This window comes from Sinocyclocheilus rhinocerous, unplaced genomic scaffold (assembly GCF_001515625.1).
Source record: "Sinocyclocheilus rhinocerous isolate Xijiao unplaced genomic scaffold, SAMN03320098_v1.1 scaffold106, whole genome shotgun sequence".
NCBI lineage: Eukaryota > Metazoa > Chordata > Actinopteri > Cypriniformes > Cyprinidae > Sinocyclocheilus > Sinocyclocheilus rhinocerous.
The window spans coordinates 597,871-618,970 of record NW_015633181.1 but is presented as its reverse complement, the minus strand read 5'-3'; the positions used below and the strand labels follow the sequence as shown (position 1 = coordinate 618,970).

Below are 21,100 nucleotides of genomic sequence, written 5' to 3'. Positions count from 1 at the left end.
TGTAAAAATTTTATATGTATGTAATATAAGTATATATATGATATATGAATCAAATATATATATACAGTACATACAACGTACATACATTTATTCCGTTGTATGTACTGTTACTAATATCAAAGACTATAGAATACCCTTAAAGGGACTTTGCTAATATTAATATGTATTATTTAATAAAGGAATATCAATCATATGTAGCATTTATATTTACTGTATTAAATTAATGTAAATAGTACATCAAATATTAAATATTAATTATTATTAATATATATTAATATTAAATATGGTTATATTACAACTATATATTTATTATATATGTATGTATGTATATATTACAATTGTTATACAAATATGTAGGCTCACTAGGTTTTCTTGCTGCTCTTTTCCTACATCACCAGATGGAACTGCCGTTCTTGGGCTGCCGGCCATAATCAGTGACGGAGCCAAAATTCTAATCGCTAGGGTCTCCCTCTCCAACCCAGCATGCTCAGCTCTGCCAGACTGCTGTGCTCTGACATTGGTAGTGAGATACAGGATATCCCTGAAGACAACATCAGACCTAATCAACATTGTTTGTTAACAAACAGTAAGCCAGACATTCTTCTCGATGATATAGCACCCCACGCGGCACGCCCAACAGACATAAACAGTACACTGTGAGCTCCGGGTAACATTTCAACCCCTAAATATGGATGTAGAGAATTCAGAACATATGCTTGAATCACAAATAGTAATATTAAACGCTTCCAGTAAACGTACTGAACTGCCAAGTTCAGAGTCAAACCTTCAGTCATGCAACTATTAATGGAATAAAAGTACATACAAATGTCAAACAAATCATATAATCATATTATTGAACGGCAGTCGGAGGCCTTGTTTATATCAGTATCATGGACACCAGGGTTATTTTAGTATCAATGATAATAGTTTTTAAATTTTGATATTTTAAAAATAATATTAAAATGGACAAAAACACACAACACAACTACTAACATTTTGTGATTTGTCATTTTTATTCGTTTTTAAAGATACATCTATATAGTTTTTTATTTATTTATTTTTCAGTTTCAGTTTAAGTCATGTTAGTACATCAAGTTAAACTAAATGAAAATGGGAAATGTTGTTTTGGTAACTAGCTGAAATAAAATAATTTTTCCACATTTTATTTTTATTTCAATCAACATTCATTTTATTTCAAGTAACATTTTTTTTCATGGTTTTAATTTTTGTTCCAGCCCTATAATAACCCTGAAGCAGTAAAATACTCCAAAGCCTCTAGGCCTGTCTTTGTGTTGAACGCATGATGTCCGTGTGCCATCTGCCTTATTAATGTTCCAAATAATTTGAGTTTGTGTAATTCTTTCAATAGGACCTGCTTCCCAACCTGCATCCTAATCCTGACTTGTTTGTCTCAGGTCAATTTACAAGAAGAGCTTCAACCCCTTGTTGAAATCTAGGTAATCCTCCTCGCCTGTTTGTGGCCACATGTGACTAGAGGCCTCATTAAGATAATGGTTGATATTAGATCTGCGAGAGGATTCGCATTACGCCAATGCTAATTGAGGTCCTGCGAGGTGGTCTGGTTATTTGCAGCTTCCCGTCACCATCACTAATGTTGAAGGAACACAAAATGGGATGTCAAAGTGCTCCGTCACACCAACCCCTATAGCTGTACAGGATGATGATGTGTTCCACCCCCCCCCACAAATAAGGTGGGTTTAAGTGGTATTAGACAGGGCTGCCCACGTGATGTCAGCTGATGATGTCACAGCTGATGGAAAATGTAACATCTGTTGAGTTGAGGAATATTTCTGGATAAAGGTAAAAGGTTGATCGCTTGTGAGAGGAGATTGTTTTCAAGACATTAAAGCCATTGAGGATTCCATGGGAAAATGTAAACATGAGCCCTCAAGTAAGGCTATGTTTCAAACAGATGAAACATACACGTCACTGTGTGTCTCCACCCTTTATAATACAGTGTATTTATCGCCGTTGTTGTGTTAAGGTAATTACAGTCACACCCGGCCTGGTATACTCTAATCTTGTGTCTGGCTGGACTTTACACAGGCTTTACAGTAAAAGACAAGTTATGGAGCCTAAAATGAATTCAGGAATGGTTAAAAACCAAGATTCAGTGAAGTAGAAAAGCTCCTTGACTCACAGACTCTTTTAAAAGACAATGTAGTATAAACTAATGAACCGAAATGCCAAAATAGTGCCAAATGAAACTCATTATTAGTCTTTTTGTGTGTTTGTCATCATTTAGTCACCATATACAGTATGTATGTCCTATAATGCTTTTTCTTCTGTGGAACACAAAAGTTCAGCAGAATTTCTGAGCTGCTGTTCTTCTCAGGATAATTGGTTGTGAATGGGCTCTTTAAAAGACAAAAAAACACTATAAAAGTACTATAAGAGTTGCTTATATGATTCTTACTCCGTATTCCAATGCTCCTTTATGCTCTTATTTTTGTATCTTGACAGAGTCCATCCACATTTCCTTTCATTTATGGAAATGAGCAGCATGAACATTTTTCTAAACTTCTCTTTTTGTGTTCCACAGAAGAAAGTAAGTCATACGGGTTTGGAATGACGTGAGGGTGGGTAAATGATGACAGAACTTGCATTTTCAGATGAATTATTCCTTTAAGGAGCATTATGAATGGCCAGTTTCAAAGCTGCAACTGAAACAGTGGAAATGTTTAGGTAGTATCCCAGAAGGTTTTGCTCCGAGTTGGAAAGAAAAACAGAAAATGGTGGCTGCCATGGCAATTTGGGCAATAGTCACACACAGTAAAAGCTGTGATACCTGTTCTTCAAATGATCATTCAGACACAGACCAAACTGGCACAGTCAAAAGCTTAATGGAATGGTTCAGACATGTGATGAGTGAGGCATAAACAGGTTTATGTTTAGAAATAATGTAATGCGAGACTATCCACAGTTTCACAGACACACACACAGACACACACACACACACACACACAAGCGCACACCTCTCTAAATACATAAATTAGATCTAAATTAGTTCCTCACTACTTACTGTAAATCTCAAACGGAAGAAGAAACTGTTTACATGATTATCATGTTTTCTTCATCATAAATACTGAGGCAAGGATCAATGTTCAAAGCAGTTTAAAAGCCAACTTTTACAATGTTAATAATCAACCAGAAACACCAGTGCAAATACAATGTTTAGGAATTTTCCCTGTCCAACACTTGACATACTTGTATAAATATATAGTACTGCTCAAAACATTCATAGTAATAAGAAATAATTCTTGAGCAGCAAATCAGCATATCAAAATGATTTCTGAAGGATCGTGTGGCACTGAAGAAAAATTCAGCTTTGCCATCACAGGAATAAATTACATTTTAAAATATTTTAAAATAGAAAACAGCAATTTTAAGTTGTAATACCGATTTTACTGTATTTTTGATTGAAGAAATGCAGCTTTGATGAGCATACAAGACTTAACATTAAAACATCTTACAGACCTCAAACTTTTGAATGGTAGTGTATATATATATCACACGAAAATATATTCTTGACATATTTTTTTATATATATATATATATATATATATATATATATATATATATGTATATAAAAAAGTATGTCAAGAATATGCTTTCCTGTAAGAAATAAAAATAACAAACAAGCTTTTCCTTTCAGAACATCTCAACATCTCAAATTGTGATCAGTTTAGGAAAAGTACCAAATGTATATGATAAAAATTCAAACATTTCAATATGAACCTAAATGTTTCTCTTTCAAAATCTTACAAAGATCAATTTATGTGAGTTACTCTCTGCATTAAACATATACCTCTATACTCTCTTACTGTATACAATTAATTAGGAGAAACATCTGAGACAGAACTTCTATTTAAAGCATAACTGAGATCTCCTGAGTCTTTGTTTGTCAAAGGCAGTCATGTAAAACCCTCTGGTCTGGTTCCACAGCACTAAAGCTGTCACTCTGTGCTTATTCTGGACCTAATCTCACTTTAGCTCTACCTACATGCTCTTAGGTCTGCAATGGAGAGGGCTTCCTATGTCATTCAATCCCAGGACCTTGACACATATAATCCACAGTAATTATTTTCCTTTTGTGTGTGTGTGTGTGTGTGTGTGTGTCAGCCCCGTCTGAGTTTGTACTCAATGGCTTCTCTGTAAACACACTATTACACAGATTAACGTTCGCAATCAAACAAAGGAAGTAGTTACATGTTTGTCTGAACGTCAACACCGTCACAAACAGATTACGATCTTGGCCTACCCGACAGCCCCATACACACACACATACACACGTTTAAAACCCCATTTATTTACAGTTGTGTGGTTTTGATGAAATTGGTGGCTGTATTTTGTTCTGACAGGAGACTGAAATGGCACACAGGAGAACAAAAGTGTTTTTGGAGGCAGCACAGAAGAATCAGTGACAGATTAAAGACTTAATCCTCTTGAGTATCTGTGGGTCTGACACCCCACGTCAGGATGAATTCTGCGCAACACTGCGCAAGACAATAGAGGTAGAATCAACAGCACAGATATAGACCTCATGCTTTCAAGACAGGGCTACACACAACAAACTCACAGCTTTCTATGTAAATTTATTCATGAAATAGATATAAGCACTTGCAAAAGTGCCTGTCAGATTACATTAGAATATTGCAAAGATGAGACCAAAGATGAAAATGTACTTGCTCGTTTTGAAAATGTCAATAACTGAAACAAAATATCTATGGAGAAATTTTGACAGAAATGATTTCTAATAGTTTTCAGGAATATTCTGATCGCAATTTCATATTAATTTTTTTCCTTGCTTTATTTTGATTTGCTCCACATGAACTGATTGTATCAGACAATTACAGATATAATTCATTAATATCATTAGGTATATAAATATATCACCAAATTTGTATTCTTTTTATTGTTTTAATAAAAAGGTCCATGCCACAAAAGAATCAGAACAAAGTTACTTCCAAGCAGGACAGTTGCAATAGTAGATCCATCATTATGATGCAATTTACACATGGACAGCATTCTACATGAAGTAAAAACAAAAGAAAGGAGAACAATGAAATAATAACTGGAGTACACGCAGTGTAAGCAAAAACAGCAGCCATAAAAATAAATAAAAAATAACAGTAATGATGATAAGTGAATACATTATATATTAATTAGGGACAGTGCACAGTAGGACAGTCATTATTTCAAAATAAACCTGTTTAAAGTTGTACAAGACCTCTTGGCTATTCCTAACAAATTGCTGAAAAACAGATAGCTTCAGCCATCTTATGCTGGTCTGTCGGCTGGTTTTATAAGGATGTTGAGAGCTTTTCAGCTGGTTAGGATGGGGTACCAGTTTGCCGGCCCGCTAAACCAGTAACAGCTTGGCAAGACTTGTGAGACAAGCTTAGACCAGCTTAAACCAGCAAACCATGTTAGGCTTTTTTTCCCAGCAAGGTATAAACCACAATTACACAGATCTAACAAATGAAGAGCCGCACGTGATTTTACTTGTGGTCACTATGGTCTTAGTACAAAACCCACAGGTAAACTACTGGTGAGAACTAGCCTATGTGTGGTAAATAACTGAATAACAATAAACCTGAACACAAAACAATATTATGCTGATGGTGTAATTCATTTATATACTGAAACGTATCTGGGCGCGCATGGATTTGTGGGCTTGACTCTCTCTCTCCGCCTCTTCCTTTAACTGCTGGCGGGCGTATTCATCCGCGCACACACATATAGCGATCGACATCGCGCAGTTTATATCTGCCTCACCAGCTCTGGTTTCTCCACGTTCAGCCTTTCCCCCCGTCAACTGCCGCCATGTTTTTTTTTAGGCAGGATGACAGCAGAGAGCGAGCGTAGACGAAGACGGATATAATACTGAAAAAAAACCCCGTCGAATTACAGCATTTCTTTTCGACCAGGCGACGGTCTATTTTTTATTGCGGACTCGCGAGGAACTCATTTCTCGGTATATTTGCAAATACCAATGGCTGAATTGTAGTATTTTGTTTTCCTATGGCGTAGGCACATTTTTCCTAATATATATCCTTTTTTATTTCAGGATGGGAGGGAGTCCTCCCACATAAATATAAAATCCAGAAATTAGTATTTTCTCCGTTTTGAAGCTTATGCCATGAAAAAGCAAGAAGTCAGAAGCCTGTCTGAAGAAGAACAACCCATTCCTGCCTGCGCTTAACTAACGTTACCTCTACCAGCGAGCCTACAGGAATAACCAGACTAGTGATCTCTGCATGAGCAACTGCTTTACCACAAGCCACCTGCTGTTTCTAAAGCAAACTGAAGGAAGAAAAACAACTTTTAATCTAAAGTGAGGATACGACAGAACCTATTTCAAAGATGACGGGCAATTTCCCAGTTGACATGGTAAGAATTTACTCATTCTGCAAAAGGTTTAACGTAACGTTATTGGTGTTTATGATAAAATGTTGTAATGTTCTTTGAAACGAACTAGTATCTATTTTCATATTTATGTACTAAAACGTAATCCAAAAATGAAAATAAAATTACTGTTTCAATATGACTGGCATATTACTGAGATTATCGTACTTATTCTTTACGTTAGACACTAATAGGCCTACTTAAGTTAGTATTACTTACACCTTTGTTACTAGCCACTATGCTAATAGGTTACTATTCCAATGTTACTGGTAACAGATTGCAATATTCTAGATTCTAGTAACAGTTTGAGTAGTAACAATAAACAAAATAATACTTACTAGTACTTAATGTTTCTTTGGTAGTAAACTCTAATAGCCACCAGCAACAATTGAAATACATGACTAGTCTGAAGTGAATAGTTAATGTATGAACCACAGTTCCCAATAGAATTCAATTTTAAAAAATTGCCATTTGTTACTAGTATCAATTAAATAAGTACTTGTCACTATTGAGATTCTGTCTAGTTGCAAAGTAATGTCGACTGAGTACTGAAATCTAATGAATAGTGAAATACTAGTCATTTCTTTTTTTTAAAAATTTTCTTGATAGTAAAGTTCTTAAAAAAAACAAGCAGGCCTACTAGTAACATACAAATTGATACTAATTTGTTTTAATGAGTAAATATGTAATAACAAGTGTTTGTCAAAGATTAAAGAAGGTCAATTGATCTCATTGTTGCTTTTGCAAATAGATTGACCCAAGAAAATCCAGAAGGACAGTGTTATTAAATGTCTTGGATCACTTTTTGCTCTCTCAGCAATAACCCCATCAAAATTCCACTTCCACTTCAATCAGGAAGGGCAGTAGTGTAAAGATATTCTATCTGATGGGCTACATTGCTGTTCAGACTGATCAGGAAGTGTGATCAGGGAGACTTCGAAAACAGTTACTTCCCTGTTTGCACAACTGAAAATGTCTCAAAACGAATGCTCAAACCGAAACTCCAACATTAGAATCTTTCTGGCCAGAAGGATACTGTCATAGATTCTTTATAATACTCATTGCATGATTGTAGAATGACATTTCAAGCTTTGCACTATGATGTAAGGTCTAATAAATTGAGATTATTAAACCCCGTGGGTAGTGGTAGTGCTGCTAGTGCTCACAAGTATCCAGAAGGTCGGTGGTTTGAATCTGAGGACGTGGGAAATCAGCTTAAAAACAATAAATTACAGCCCTCATTGTGTATTAAGATATTGAAACATCAAAACAAATAAGAACTCCTTCTATCAGCGCCAAACTGTACCATTGTGTCCCAGTGTGTTAGTCAAACTTGCTTTGGCCAAACAACGGATCTGGCTGTCAAACTCAAGAGATGCCGACTCTCTGACATTGCAGGGACTCTGTTTGATGTAAGGTACACTGAGGGCTGATGCGATCGGCCCTTACAGTGTGCACATTCAGTTTTCCTTCTGTTTCTGCCATTGAGTAGCACTAAAATGTAAATCTGGCCATCAGAAAGGCTCCCTTGGTAACTTTAGGTATTAAAAGAGCAGTGCCACATATTGTTGATTATTAAGGCCAGAAACGTGAGTCGACCCTGATGATGACGATGCATCTCTTGACGTCTCTACAGGAAGAAAGGTTTTTCTCACACTACGCAAACAGGAACAGAACAGGGTACAAAGTGTTATGTTATAGCACTATAAGTCAGGCATTGATTATCTAAGCTAGCTTTAGAAGGTTTTTAAGGTCATCTTTGAAAACTTTAAACAGCCAGACCTCACAGGAAATAATTTTATATGGATTTGTAAAGGAGTGATAATGATAATTCATTGCTAGCTTTAAAATTAATGCAGAAGCTGCATGACGTTTTTCTACTTTGGGTTTAGGTGCCTATTTTTGGTCTCCCGGAACAGCATGTTCAGTTTTAGGATGAAATGTCCACGAGGTGAAACTTTGAATCATTGTGTGGTCTCCAGCTGAGGGGCATTCAGTTGGGGGGTAGCGTTGTCAAACAATGGGAGTGTTTATGTGTGTGTGTGTGTGTGTGTGTGTGCATACACATCATGTGGGTGGGCATTTTAATGAATGGGCTTTTTTTTGTGGAGAGCTCTCACTGTTTCAAAGCAACGAAATGTTGCGGAAGCCTTTCGCCTGTAGGTGCTACATCAGATATACTCCTTTAAAAGATTTCGCTTTGATCAACTGTGAGACTGAGATGTGAAGGAGAACTCAATACTCCCTGACAGGACTGTGTCACTTTGTGTGGTGTCATGTGGTATTGTGTCCTCTATGCGTAGGGGTGAATTAGTATGGGAGGAATGTCAAGGAAAGACCTCCCGAATGACTGTTGTCCACACACTTGAGTAGCATTGCTCAGCACTTTCAGAAGTTTAAATGATGTAAAAAAGAATTGAGGTGCTTGATAAACCTACATGTTGAATGAAATTAGACTGAAATCTAATCAGCATCTTGTTATGAGTGGTAGTAATATTGTTTTGATATGTCCTGTAGACATGAAATGGCATTTGTGACCCATTTTACTTTTGTAATGTGACATTTTTGAGTGAAACAGGATATTTGATGTAAAAAAAAAAAAAAAGTTGTATAGCTATTTATGACGTCTATTGGGATTGTTATCGACGTCCTGGGGCTATTGTATCTTTCAGTCGTGCTACCAAAATGTATCACCGCCCTGCCCGACGGGCTATCTTAAATACAGGGTTCCCGCGGGTCCTTAAAAAATCTTTAATTTAGTTGTAGCAAATTTAAGACCATAAAAAGACTTAAATACCTTAAATGGTATAAGAAAAGTCTTAATTATAATTTCAAGAGGTCTTACATTTGGGGACAGAAAGACAAGAATCGTGATATGGCTTAATATGACGATTAAGATTATGATTTCATTAAATAAATATGAGCTGCACGTTCCAAAGTCAAATCGCGGCGTGGGTGTTTTTATATGACTGTATCTCTGAAGGGGACCGACTGTCTTCAGAAAAGTTTTAATGGCATTTTCATTTCATCTTTCCTGTAATGCCTGACAAAGCAGCATTTATTAGCGCAGTGCTGCTTTGTGTACAGTCGTAATTGGGGAAACCACTATTTTTCAATTTCAAAAGCCCCACCTAGTGGCAGAGAACTACTAGGAAAATCTCACATAATGAAGTGGAAAGACTTCGAAAAATAATTTTTACAGTGTAATTAAGACACAAATTGCTAAAGTAGCATGGTTTCTGTTTGCAGAATTAAACCAGCTTTGTCATTGAGACTTTTGCAAAATTATGTAATCATGCTCAAATCAATAGAACTCATCAGGGAAACAGACAACAGAAGGATGTGGCTACACAAATCAGTTCCTTTGAGGGTTTATTCATTGTAGGGCATTTAGGTCATTATAACGTCTGGTTAATGACAGACAGACAGACCCAACCCTTCCGACCCCAAGCAGCCTACCTGCGATGAACAGCCACTGTTTGAACTCTGAGAGGTGGCCAAAGCGAGAGAGAACATCAGGAGAAAGGTACGGTAGGTAATGATAAGTGTTTGCATATAAGAGATGGAAAAGTTGTAGAAAATGTTATGAAACACAACACAGTACGTACCACGATTCAAAACATTGCGAATGAACCTGCGTCAACAGCATGAGAAAAAGACTCGGCATGTTGGCGAGGTATCAGTTTAAGTCTCTCTCACACGCTTAGAAACGTCATTTTCAGAGTTAAAGCTTAGTTTGGAGAAACTGCTTGAAACTGAATTGCAAAATTGTAGAAAAGGTTATGAATGAAAATGATATGAAATTGATGTAATTTATCGGTGATAAAAAGAATGGCTCCATATTGATTATTTTAGCACAGCCCTATAATGAAAAACAGCATAAACATACAGAGATGAAGCAAAAAACAGTTTGGTATCTGTTGTATCTATATGTGTTTGTGTGAATAAATGCAACAAGTATAACATGGTGAGTACGATTTGCATAAAATGAATAACTCCAGAAAGTGTTATGGGTCAGTAAGGGTTAAAGGCTAAAGAGGGAGCGAGAGAGAAGGAGGTTGAGGAAGTAGCTCAGACTCACTCAATAAAGGATCCTTTCAGTAGAGTGAGTAACAATTACAACAGCTCTGTGAGAGAGGTGCTCGCTCGCGCACACACACTCCCACACACACACACACACACACACACTGTCATGGAAAGTTAGAGTGATTCAACGTCAGTTCGTGTAAATAGTTCTCAGTGCCTTATTATAAGTTGTTTTAACTTCTCTGCGGTGTTTCTACATATTCATTACTGGACTTGAATCAACATATATCTGTTTTTACATGTTTTTAGAGGTGGTTCTGTTCGAGCTTTGTGTGAGTTGGGTAGAGACTGACTGTAGAGGGTTGTTCCACTGTAAACAGTGGCTCTCGCTTGCCTTTATGACATCACTGCACAAGCATTCTCTTGTAGTTTAGTGAAGTCACAGATTCAAATCTCAAGCCAGACTTCCTTCTCATAGAGGCCTCTTCATACCTCTCTCTCCTCCTAGCCAAATGTTTTTTTTTTCCTGATCTTAAGACGTGATCTGATCGACGATCTGTCATTGTTTTTAAAAATGGTCACTTCTAAAGTGACCGGTATGAACTATAATTAAAAACAGGCTGATATTTAAGATACGTATCATCAGAGCCATTTAAGAAAATTCAGCATTGTTGAGCAATGAAACAACCAGATTGTTGAATTAGAGTTTTGAATTTATTGTCTGAAAAAGGACAGTTAGAACTGATTCACAGAAATGAAATATGTCAGTTTGTTTTGTTTCACTTTAAAGCCAGCATCTTCTAAATGGGCTGTCACTAACAATTATTTTGGTATTCAAGTAGTCGGTCGATTATTCTGATGATTAATCGAGTAATTGGATAATTGTTTCTGGCAAGAAAAATAGACCCAACGAACAATAGTCTTTGAAATGACTTAAAATACATATTTAATAGCAATGAGGCAATAATAATTGGTTCAAATAAAATATCAAAAGCAAGCAATCATAATTTTATTGAACAAAACAGTTGTAATAATATAATCATAACTTTTGCACATTGTATTATATCAAATGCCTGCAGAGAGTGCTAATGGCATGACGATTTTTTTTTTTTTACACTTTACAGTGTGATCTATTCCTTGTTTAATACTGACTAAACGATACATGATTATAAATGATTTACCTTATAAATCTGATAGAAGGGTGGTGGATTTTCACTGGTATTGGTACCGAATACTGAAATTTTGGTACCGTGACAACACTAGCAAGGGTGTACATTGTTCCCAGATGAATGTTATAAGCAACTCAGACTATGCAAAGTTGCAACTATGCAAACAGCATATGCAAAGTTGGAGTTTGAGACGGTCCGTGCATGTAAATGATAACTGTTTGTGTGGAGCAGCATTTACTGTGAACGAAGCCGCTCTGAGATGCACGTAACCTACACGCATATAATTAAAGTGCATATAGGCCTATTTATTTAATTGAATCACAGCATCACAGCCTTTGTGAATTCACAATAGCACTATGCTTTATTATGATTTTTAAATGGTTTCAATATTTCGTGCAGCCTTAGAAAACAGTCTATTAATGCCTTTTATGGATTCTCGTCCGTGGAACGTGCCACTTCCGGAATTTTGCCAGTTAATTGACATGGGCAAAATGCAGTCGAGGATTTTTTTTATAATCGAGTACTCAAATTTAATTGAGGAATCGTGACAGCCCTAGTAGTATTGTGAATGATTCATCCATGCATATGTTTTTTATTTATTTGTTTAAATTTAATTTTTTTTACCTTTTCTGAATTTTTAATCAAAATGTCAAAATCTTCTGTGAAACAACAGACATCTCACTGATAATGCCGGACTTCTCCAAACATTATTCTTACAATTGACTGCAGGTTTACATTTAGATCTCCCTTCATTCAATCAACAACCAATGGATAGAACCAAATCCCTGCCATACACTTTTTTTCTTTTCAATATTCAGTTTCACTCGGATGTCACAATACCTACACAATACCATTATATTGTTACTTTATATCACACAGGGAATGAGCGTGGAGCACTTTTTTAAAATGACTTGGTTCATCATTATTAGAGGTGGGAATCTTTAGGCACCTCACGTTTTGATCTGATTCTCATGATGCAATTCCAAAATGATTATTGGCCTACTTTTTTCCTTTTTAATTATTCTGTTGTGAATTGAATTGTAGAACATGATATGCTTGGACAAATTAATACAAGATACAAGGATTTATCAATGCAGATTGAACGCAGATTTGTGAGAAAAAAATGAAATACGATTGTATTGCCACATAGCATGCTTGCTGTGTCTTAAAACTGGTGTTTTTTTAATACCATTATGCACTGTGTTTGTCAGAAATAACAAGAAAAAGCTGTAGGACAGACCAGAGTCATGACTTTTAATGAAAAATCTTCTCTGGGATCGCCTGGAAGAAAAGATAAAAAAAATATATTTTCAGTCATGAAGTTGGCGCATGGAGCTTTGTCTCCGGTGCTGTAATAATTCTGTTTGAGAATGTGTATGATAGTAATAAGAAATGAGAAGGGTGTTTTGCATGGCTGTAATACAGTAGGTTACTATCAAAAGGCCATTTCTATTAGCCGGCCGTCTCTCTGATGGGGAGGTAAGTGAATGGGTCCCCTCCCCCTACTCTCTCTCCTTCTGCAGATGTCTGCCCTTTTTCAGCGGTAGGCACGTGGGCAGGGCCTGCAGGGCAGGAGGCTGCCTGCCTTCATCTGTCTACAGGAGATTAGATATTATTCTCTCATGCTCTGTCTTTCTACTTTTTATCATCTGTGTTTGTTTATCCTCATTTTCCTTCAGAAAATTAAATATAATTGTATCTCAAAACAAATCTTTTATCTTTTATATTAAATTAATAATATTATCGAAAGATTTAGCCTATAAAAGATATATATATATATAATATGTAAATCTTTTAATAACAGTAATTTGGAAATGTAAGAAAAAATATATTTTAATGAAATATGTAAATAATGTTAATTTAATCTATATAAATTAATCTATATTTTTCCATAATATATCGTGTGTGTGTGTGTGTGTGTTTGTAAGGGGTGTGAATTTTTGAGTATGCAGAAATTGGTTTGATTGAACATTAATAGGTTTTCTATTTGATTCAGGAACAATTTTGCAAATGGAGTATATAGAGTAGAGTATGTAGAATAACCCAAGCCATAATTGCATAATCATTCTCATGATCAGAAATCTTTGTTCTCTATTGTAGCATGTGTCTAACAGTTCAGAGATCATCTAACATTACGACTTTCATGACGTGTCACATTGTCCTTAAAGCACCTGAAAGGAATCTTTGTTTCAGTACTAGAAAGATCAGATTTCTAGGTTTGTTTTTATTTAACCCCACTAAACGCACATTGCTAATGTGTTTATTGAAGGTGTGTAATTAGCCTCAAAAGCAGAAAAGTTTGTACAAAGATGAATCATTCACAGACTCTGCATTTATTACCACCAGTGTGAAGCCATGTCCAATTATGTGATTGTAATTGGCACGTCATCAGACGACGGGCTTGTATTGATTTCAGTGATACTATCACCCAAGCCCTTGTTTTCCCATCCGGTGAGATGCATCATTTGGGCTGGATGAGCACATGTGAGTATGTCTGTGTGAGTGATCGTCCTTCAGGACTGCTGATAGGGCATCCAGACAGGCTGAGACTGCAGCTGCTGGTGTGGTTGTGATTAAGCACAGAAGCTAAAACTTTGTGGTGCTAATGGTCAACATGCGATTTGCTCAAGTGAGTCGGGGAGAAGACCAAGAGCAAGATAATGGGAGTAAAGGACGTTCTAGACATCCTGAGAAAATGCTTGCAAAATGATCACTCTTACCATAGCTATTGAGACTGGTCTATCATGGAAAAAAATCTATCGAGGAAGTGGGGAAAGTTTTAGGCACTATTTTTGTGTGTCGTATGTGTTTTTACAGGAAGTTTTGAATAACCGACAGTCGAAACCAGAGCTTTCATGCTTGTCTGCTCAGATTAATGATGATGATTATTAAGGGACATTATGAGCAATAAAGCATTAAAAGCATTAAGAGAAAATAAAGCCTTTTGAGCCTTTAGCAGAGAGACCAATTTACCATTGCACATTATATTTCCTTTCTGCTGATGAACTTCCTGTTTCTGATGGATAAAGTTAAAATTAATCTTTCTAAATTATAAAATGAATCCATCCAGTTATGTCTAGTGGTCGACCGATATATCGCCAAGGCCGATATTTGGAATTTTTTAAATATCGGCATCGGCCGATACGTTTTCCTGTTTGGCCGATGCGTTCGAGGCGGGACTTTTATTCTGACGGTGCTGAGAGCGGCAGCGCATGACCACTCAGTGCTCACATTCTCCCTCTTGTTCGCCATTGTCTTTAACTGTTCTGTCTAATACGGACAGAAGTCTGTCTAATAATCAGATAGAATGGTTAAACAAAGGAATAAAAATGTATACAAAAAGTATTATAACGATTGCTTTTATATTATTAGTATATTTATTTATTTGTGAAAAATACTTTGTCATCTAAAGTATAAGTATGTTTATTTAACACATTTACTTTTTAATCCATTTTCAAATGATTTCAAATTTCTTAAACATTAATTAAAATAAATAAAATTATATACACCCTGCTTTCAAAGATATCGGCTGTCAAAAAACCAATATCGGTCGACCACTAGTTATGTCTGTATCTGTCTATCCATCCAGTTATTTCTTCCCATCCATCCATCCGTCCATCCATCCATCCATCCATGTCTTAAATGTTCTGGTAATACTTCCTATGCTCTTTTCGTCCATTCCTCGCTTTGTTATGAGCATGACGAGGCAAACGCAGCTGAGAGCAAAACCAATCACTTTATGTTCAATCTACCGCACACCAATTCATGCAGAGAACATCCAGCCACTTTTTGTGTTGCTCGTACATGGCAGATTTGCCTATGTGTGTGTGCATGCCCATGACTGCAAGTCATTTCTCAAATTCTTGCATAAAATTGTGCCATCCGCAGAGGTCTTGGAGATAGACAGGGAGCTTTACAATTCCTCTACAGGCCCTCTCGCAGTTTAATTTCCCATGTCTAAATGTGCCATCTAATTCTCAGATCTCATGTCATTTAATGCTGTTATCGCTTTTTCCTGTGCTGCGCTCTTCATAATGTGAAATTAAAGAGTCTGTCACACATCTGAAAGATATCACATAATAATGAATGGCCGGGTCTCAGATTTCTGCTCCCGAAAAAATCTGCCCAATATCATGAAGGCACTTTTATATGAAACAGGAATCATTTGGTGTGCTGGAATCTATTCATTTAGCAGCTCTGTCTAGAGACTAGTTGTCAAAAGAGCTTGCTATTATCAAACATGCTGATTGTTATTGTGCTTTTGGCTCTGGCTGAAATTAGACATTTATCCTTCCATTCCCATGCATTTCAATCTTTTATTTTGGACATGTTCATTGTTTTAACCCCTGCTAATGCAAACAGGCCAGACCATTTCATCTTCTGTTCTGAAAGAGGTGAAGGTGACCTGTAATGTTGAATATCTATGCAAATCCCCCACGCAAACAATGGGTGGTTTACCGTATTCAGCGGTTTTAACTTTCTCACCAGAGAAAAAGCAGATCTCTTTTGCAAAGTGGACCAACCTGTTCTGTCTCATGTTGAGAAATAAAAAAAAACTAGGTTGTTCAGGCTGACAGAACCTGAAATCGAAGCTTTGTTTTCTTGTATTTGTCCTCTTAGGAAAACAATAATAATAATAATAATAATTATATATATATATATATAAAGGTTTGAAAACATTGGCTCGCAAAAGAAACTTTATTAAGTTGTAACCAAGTTTTTTTTTTTATACCGAAATCATTTTATACATAAACTTTTGGCTTTCTTAATTACGCAAGTAGAAATGTTAATAGCATTCAAAATCTCTTTTACTTCTGCAGTGTGACATATTTCCAAGTGAAACACAATATTCAGTATGGTGGGACTTGATTTCATCTATTGGGAATCGATTGGATTGGTTTTACTGATGTCTTCTGAAAAAAAAAATGTTTCAGAGGTGGAACAAGGCATGCTACTATTCAAAAGTTACTATTCAAAAATATTCTTGAAAGTCTCAGCAGTCTTTTGTGTCACATGATCCAGAAATCATTGGAATGTGCTGATTTGGGGCTCAAGAAACATTTTTTATTATGTATTTTTGTACATTAAGATTCTGTAGTATGATAAAAATGAAACATCACAAAAAAGAAACATTTCTTATTATCAATAATATTTTACAAAATATTTTGTGTAAGCCATGCTACCATTTAACCAAGTTTTTTTTTTTATACCGAAATCATTTTATACATAAACTTTTGGCTTTCTTAATTACGCAAGTAGAAATGTTAATAGCATTCAAAATCTCTTTTACTTCTGCAGTGTGACATATTTCCAAGTGAAACACAATATTCAGTATGGTGGGACTTGATTTCATCTATTGGGAATCGATTGGATTGGTTTTACTGATGTCTTCTGAAAAAAAAAATGTTTCAGAGGTGGAACAAGGCATGCTACTATTCAAAAATTACTATTCAAAAATATTCTTGAAAGTTTCAGCAGTCTTTTGTGTCACATGATCCAGAAATCATTGGAATGTGCTGATTTGGGGCTCAAGAAACATTTTTTATGATGTATTTTTGTACATTAAGATTCTGTAGTATGATAAAAATGAAACATCACAAAAAAGAAACATTTCTTATTATCAATAGTATTTTACAAAATATTTTGTGTAAGCCATGCTACCATTTTCAGGGTTCTTGAATAGAATAGAAAACAACAGCATTTACTTGGAACAGAAACCTTTTGTAACATTAAAAATGTCTTTACTGTTCATTTTTATTGTCACTTTTGATAAATTGAATGTGTCCTTGCTGAGTAAACATACTAATTTCTTTAAAAAAAAAAAGACTATAAAGAAATTTTGACTTGTTGACTCTTGTTGATTTAAAGCATCCAGACAGTCAGTTTAGTCAGGTAGGTACGGTATATCCCAATTTCAAACTGAGGAACGAAACAACACTTCCATTTCTGGAATGAGATCCTCTAAAAAGCTCAGGCTTCACACTTCCTCAAGATATGCGGGAGAAATCCTGCTAACGCCCTGACTGATGAAGGAGAGATGAGTGAGTGTGATCACAGTCTTCAAAACCACCACATCACAGACTCCTGGAGACAGAGACAGAGATGACACTGTTTGAACCAACGCTGTGCTGTCAGGGGAAGATGGATGGCTTCCTTTTTCTGTCTCCTCTGTTTATGACTGAGGTTAACTTTGCACACAGAAGCAGACTCTGAATCCATCGAGTAGAATGAATGAGTTTTGTGCCTGACTGAAATGGATTTTCAGGACACAGAAAGAGAAAATTATCATCTTTTGAGCAGTGTGGTCATATTTTCTCAATTCTGTGTGGATTTTTCATTTATCTGTTGTTCTGACTGATTATGTCATGCTTAAAGCATTTTTTTTGAAGATCTCTCAAGATTATAGCCTTTGTTCAGAGCCCTTTTCGTAATGTCATCTTATTTATATGATTAGTTAGTTTGTCTGAGTGATGCTTTGAAAAAACGGAAGTATTTTTATCAGTCACATCAGCAGACCTCGACAGTAAGGACGTTCTGACATTGTGCATTCATTCACACGTTTTTTTAGACTTGCAAACATAAACACTGGCTTTCTGTGATGCATTCGTTGAATGCTGTTGCAGATTCTGCTCATTTAAATATGCCACCTTGCTACAGTAATCTGCAGTAGCTGGCTAATATAGGTGAGGTTAGCCAAAATTGATGAAAGAATGTTTTCTAAAGAAGTGTTAAGAATTTATATGTATCATTAAGTAAAATTACAGCTACATAATTTCTTTCAGTTTAAAAACGTACACCTTAGAAATAAATTCTTTGCCGGATCCTTTTGTAAAATGTTTTTTGGTTTAATGAAACATGAAAAATTTAAATAATTGTTATACATTTTTTTTTTTTAACAACAATTCTATGCTTATTTATATTCTATATAATACATATTTTAATATTTATAATTTAGATATTTCTAACACATAAAATATATAGAAATGATTTCTTTTTTGTAGTGGGGTCCGTAAAAATATCAGCTAAACAACGTAATAAAAATGATGTATTATTAAGCTTCGCTGATTTGTCATATGTACTATTAGAATACTGTACAGTTTATTTTTTGTCTCAATAAATGCTACATTTTCAGTATAATAAGTCCATAATGATATTTTAAGCCAGCATGGAACTTCAATTGTATGTTTGCTAATGAACAGCACTATAATATTATTCCTGGGGTACATGGTTTTTCCCTCTAGATTTTTCTTTGTCGTGTCTAACCTTTGTCTTTTAAATTTTTCCTATTGTTGTGGCTTCTCCCCATCCATCATTATTCTTGGGTAATCCAATCACAAGTGGATGGCGCTAAACACAGCTATAAATAAATTGCATTTTGAAGAAATTTTGTGATCCTGTCATTTAAAGAATTTTGTAGTGTGAACTAAAGTAAGTCCTGATTTTGTTGATAAGACAGAGCCTAATGTTGAACTTAGAATCAAGCTTGCTTTAGGCTTGTGTGGTCTCAATCCCTAATGGCTCTTCCTGTGAATCAGACGTGTTTCAGGTGACTTTTTTTGGTTTTAGAACATCATGTCATTGTTCTTTAACCAGCTTATACAGACATCGCCAATCTCACCATAGACCTCACTAATTTCCACTCCGTCCAAAACGGACAAATCCCTGCTGGAGGCGTTGTATCTCATATTGTTTTCATTGATGTGCGGTTGCGTAAGTGCTGTGAGTGTGTGTCTGTCTCCTATTGCGTAAATGTCATTCCCAGAACAATCTGGCAGACCTCTGTTCTGAGATGGGCAAAGCCGGTCGACGTGTCACATCCACTGTGGTCAGCATTTGTTGTGGCTGCTTTTAGTTCAGACGTACTGTCTGATACACTCATTACTGTCAGCATCTCTCTCTCTCTCTCACTCCATGTTTCTTGGCAGAAGCACCGGGTTGTTTATCCCTCTCAAACAGAATCTCCTGCTAAACTTGTGATACCCAAAAACTGCAACCGCCAGAAAAATCTCTAGTATTTCTTGCTCTGTCTTTAACTGAAGCAAATCTGAATCACCTGCTCTGGATGACATATCTGTTTTCAACAAGTCAGCTCTGGAAAGACTACTGCAAGTGTTATTTGGCATCGACAAGCACCTTCCAGTGCCATATCACAATACAGGTGTCACAATTCAATATTATTCATCACAATTTTGCAGTGAACATATGTTATCTACTAAAGTCCATGAGCGTAATATCAACATATACTAGTAATAGTATACCAATAAAGCAATATTTAGCCTTTATTTTGAGGCTTTTGCAACTCCTACATATATATATATATATATACATACATACATACGTGTGTGTGTGTGTGTGTGTGAAGAGTTCAGATGCAAAAGCCTCTAAATGGCAGTTGAAATTTTCTTCTAAAATTAGCTTTTTTTATCAGGTTTCTATGCTTATGTTCAGTTATTTCACTACTATTACGCCTATTCATTTCCATTATGGAAATTTTAAGTGAAATTACTGAACCTACACATAGGAGCCTGATGAAAATGCTCATTTTAGAAGAACATTTCAAATGCCACTTAGAGGCTTTTGCATCTTGAACTCTTTTTTTTAAGCTATATTTTTATTTATATTTTATTTAAAGTTGTTTTATATATAAATACCACTAAGTTGCCACTAATTTATATATATTTTACATTTATGGATTGAATTTTATATTATATATATAGAGAGTGTATAAAATAAGTGCTAGTTTAATATTTGTATTTTTTCATGTTTTTAAAAAATATATATTTTTATGTGTGTGTATATATATATATGTGTGTAAGCTTTATATTTATTAGTGTATAAATTACGTGTTACGTGTCATCCGTGCCCCTAGGAAAGTGTGTTTGTGTGTGCAGGAGAGCGCTGTGGGGTGATTACATCAAATGTTCCCCCTGAAGGCTTGGTTGCGGGGATCCAGGCTTCCTTGGCTGGGATTGGTGAAAATATTTTGTAGGGATGCAGTAGCAGAGATGGCTGTTGAGTAGTGTAATAATGTTTGGCATAGCAACTACAGAGAGGGAAGCACCTGCCACTGGGTATAACCAGTGCCAACGTCACCCTCGCCTATGTAATTATTCCCCAGCGGATGTTTTCTGCATCTCTGCATGCCGTATTACGTCATAGTGAGATTTCGTCTGCTCACCAAGGAGATGGAATGTTTCGAACAGACGTATCTCAGCATAACACATATTTCTGCTGTTAGAGCTTTTCCTCCTTTCTGCGTACGTCTGGAAACATTGTTTAAATCAGCGTCTGCTCGGCATTCACCAGGTGAAGATGATATGCCATCGTTACACAAAGATGGAGTGACATAATGAAAGATGAGCGAGAGAGGAAGAGACAGATGAAGAAAGACTCTGCCTGCAGGTGATTCAGGTCAGCGCTCTCACAGATGAGCCGCTGCCACGGTTACCATCTCTATGGAAACTAGGAGGTGTTCC

The 21,100-nt window shown here is 35.9% G+C and overlaps 1 protein-coding gene across 2 annotated transcripts in view; it reads left to right on the top strand.

Annotated features, from left to right (window-relative positions):
• The first annotated feature begins 5,761 nt into the window (after positions 1–5,761).
• Positions 5,762–21,100, top strand: part of LOC107743394 (ubiquitin-like protein 3) — a 29,279-nt gene continuing 13,940 nt past the window's right edge. The window contains exons 1-2 of one of the 2 annotated variants that reach the window (XM_016556592.1): positions 5,762–5,998; positions 6,092–6,414. In XM_016556592.1, coding sequence (XP_016412078.1) covers positions 6,388–6,414 — 27 coding nt within the window. In that variant the 5' untranslated portion in view covers positions 5,762–5,998; positions 6,092–6,387. Of the gene's footprint in view, positions 6,415–21,100 lie in introns of both variants that reach the window. The other variant, XM_016556591.1, reaches the window with a different exon arrangement.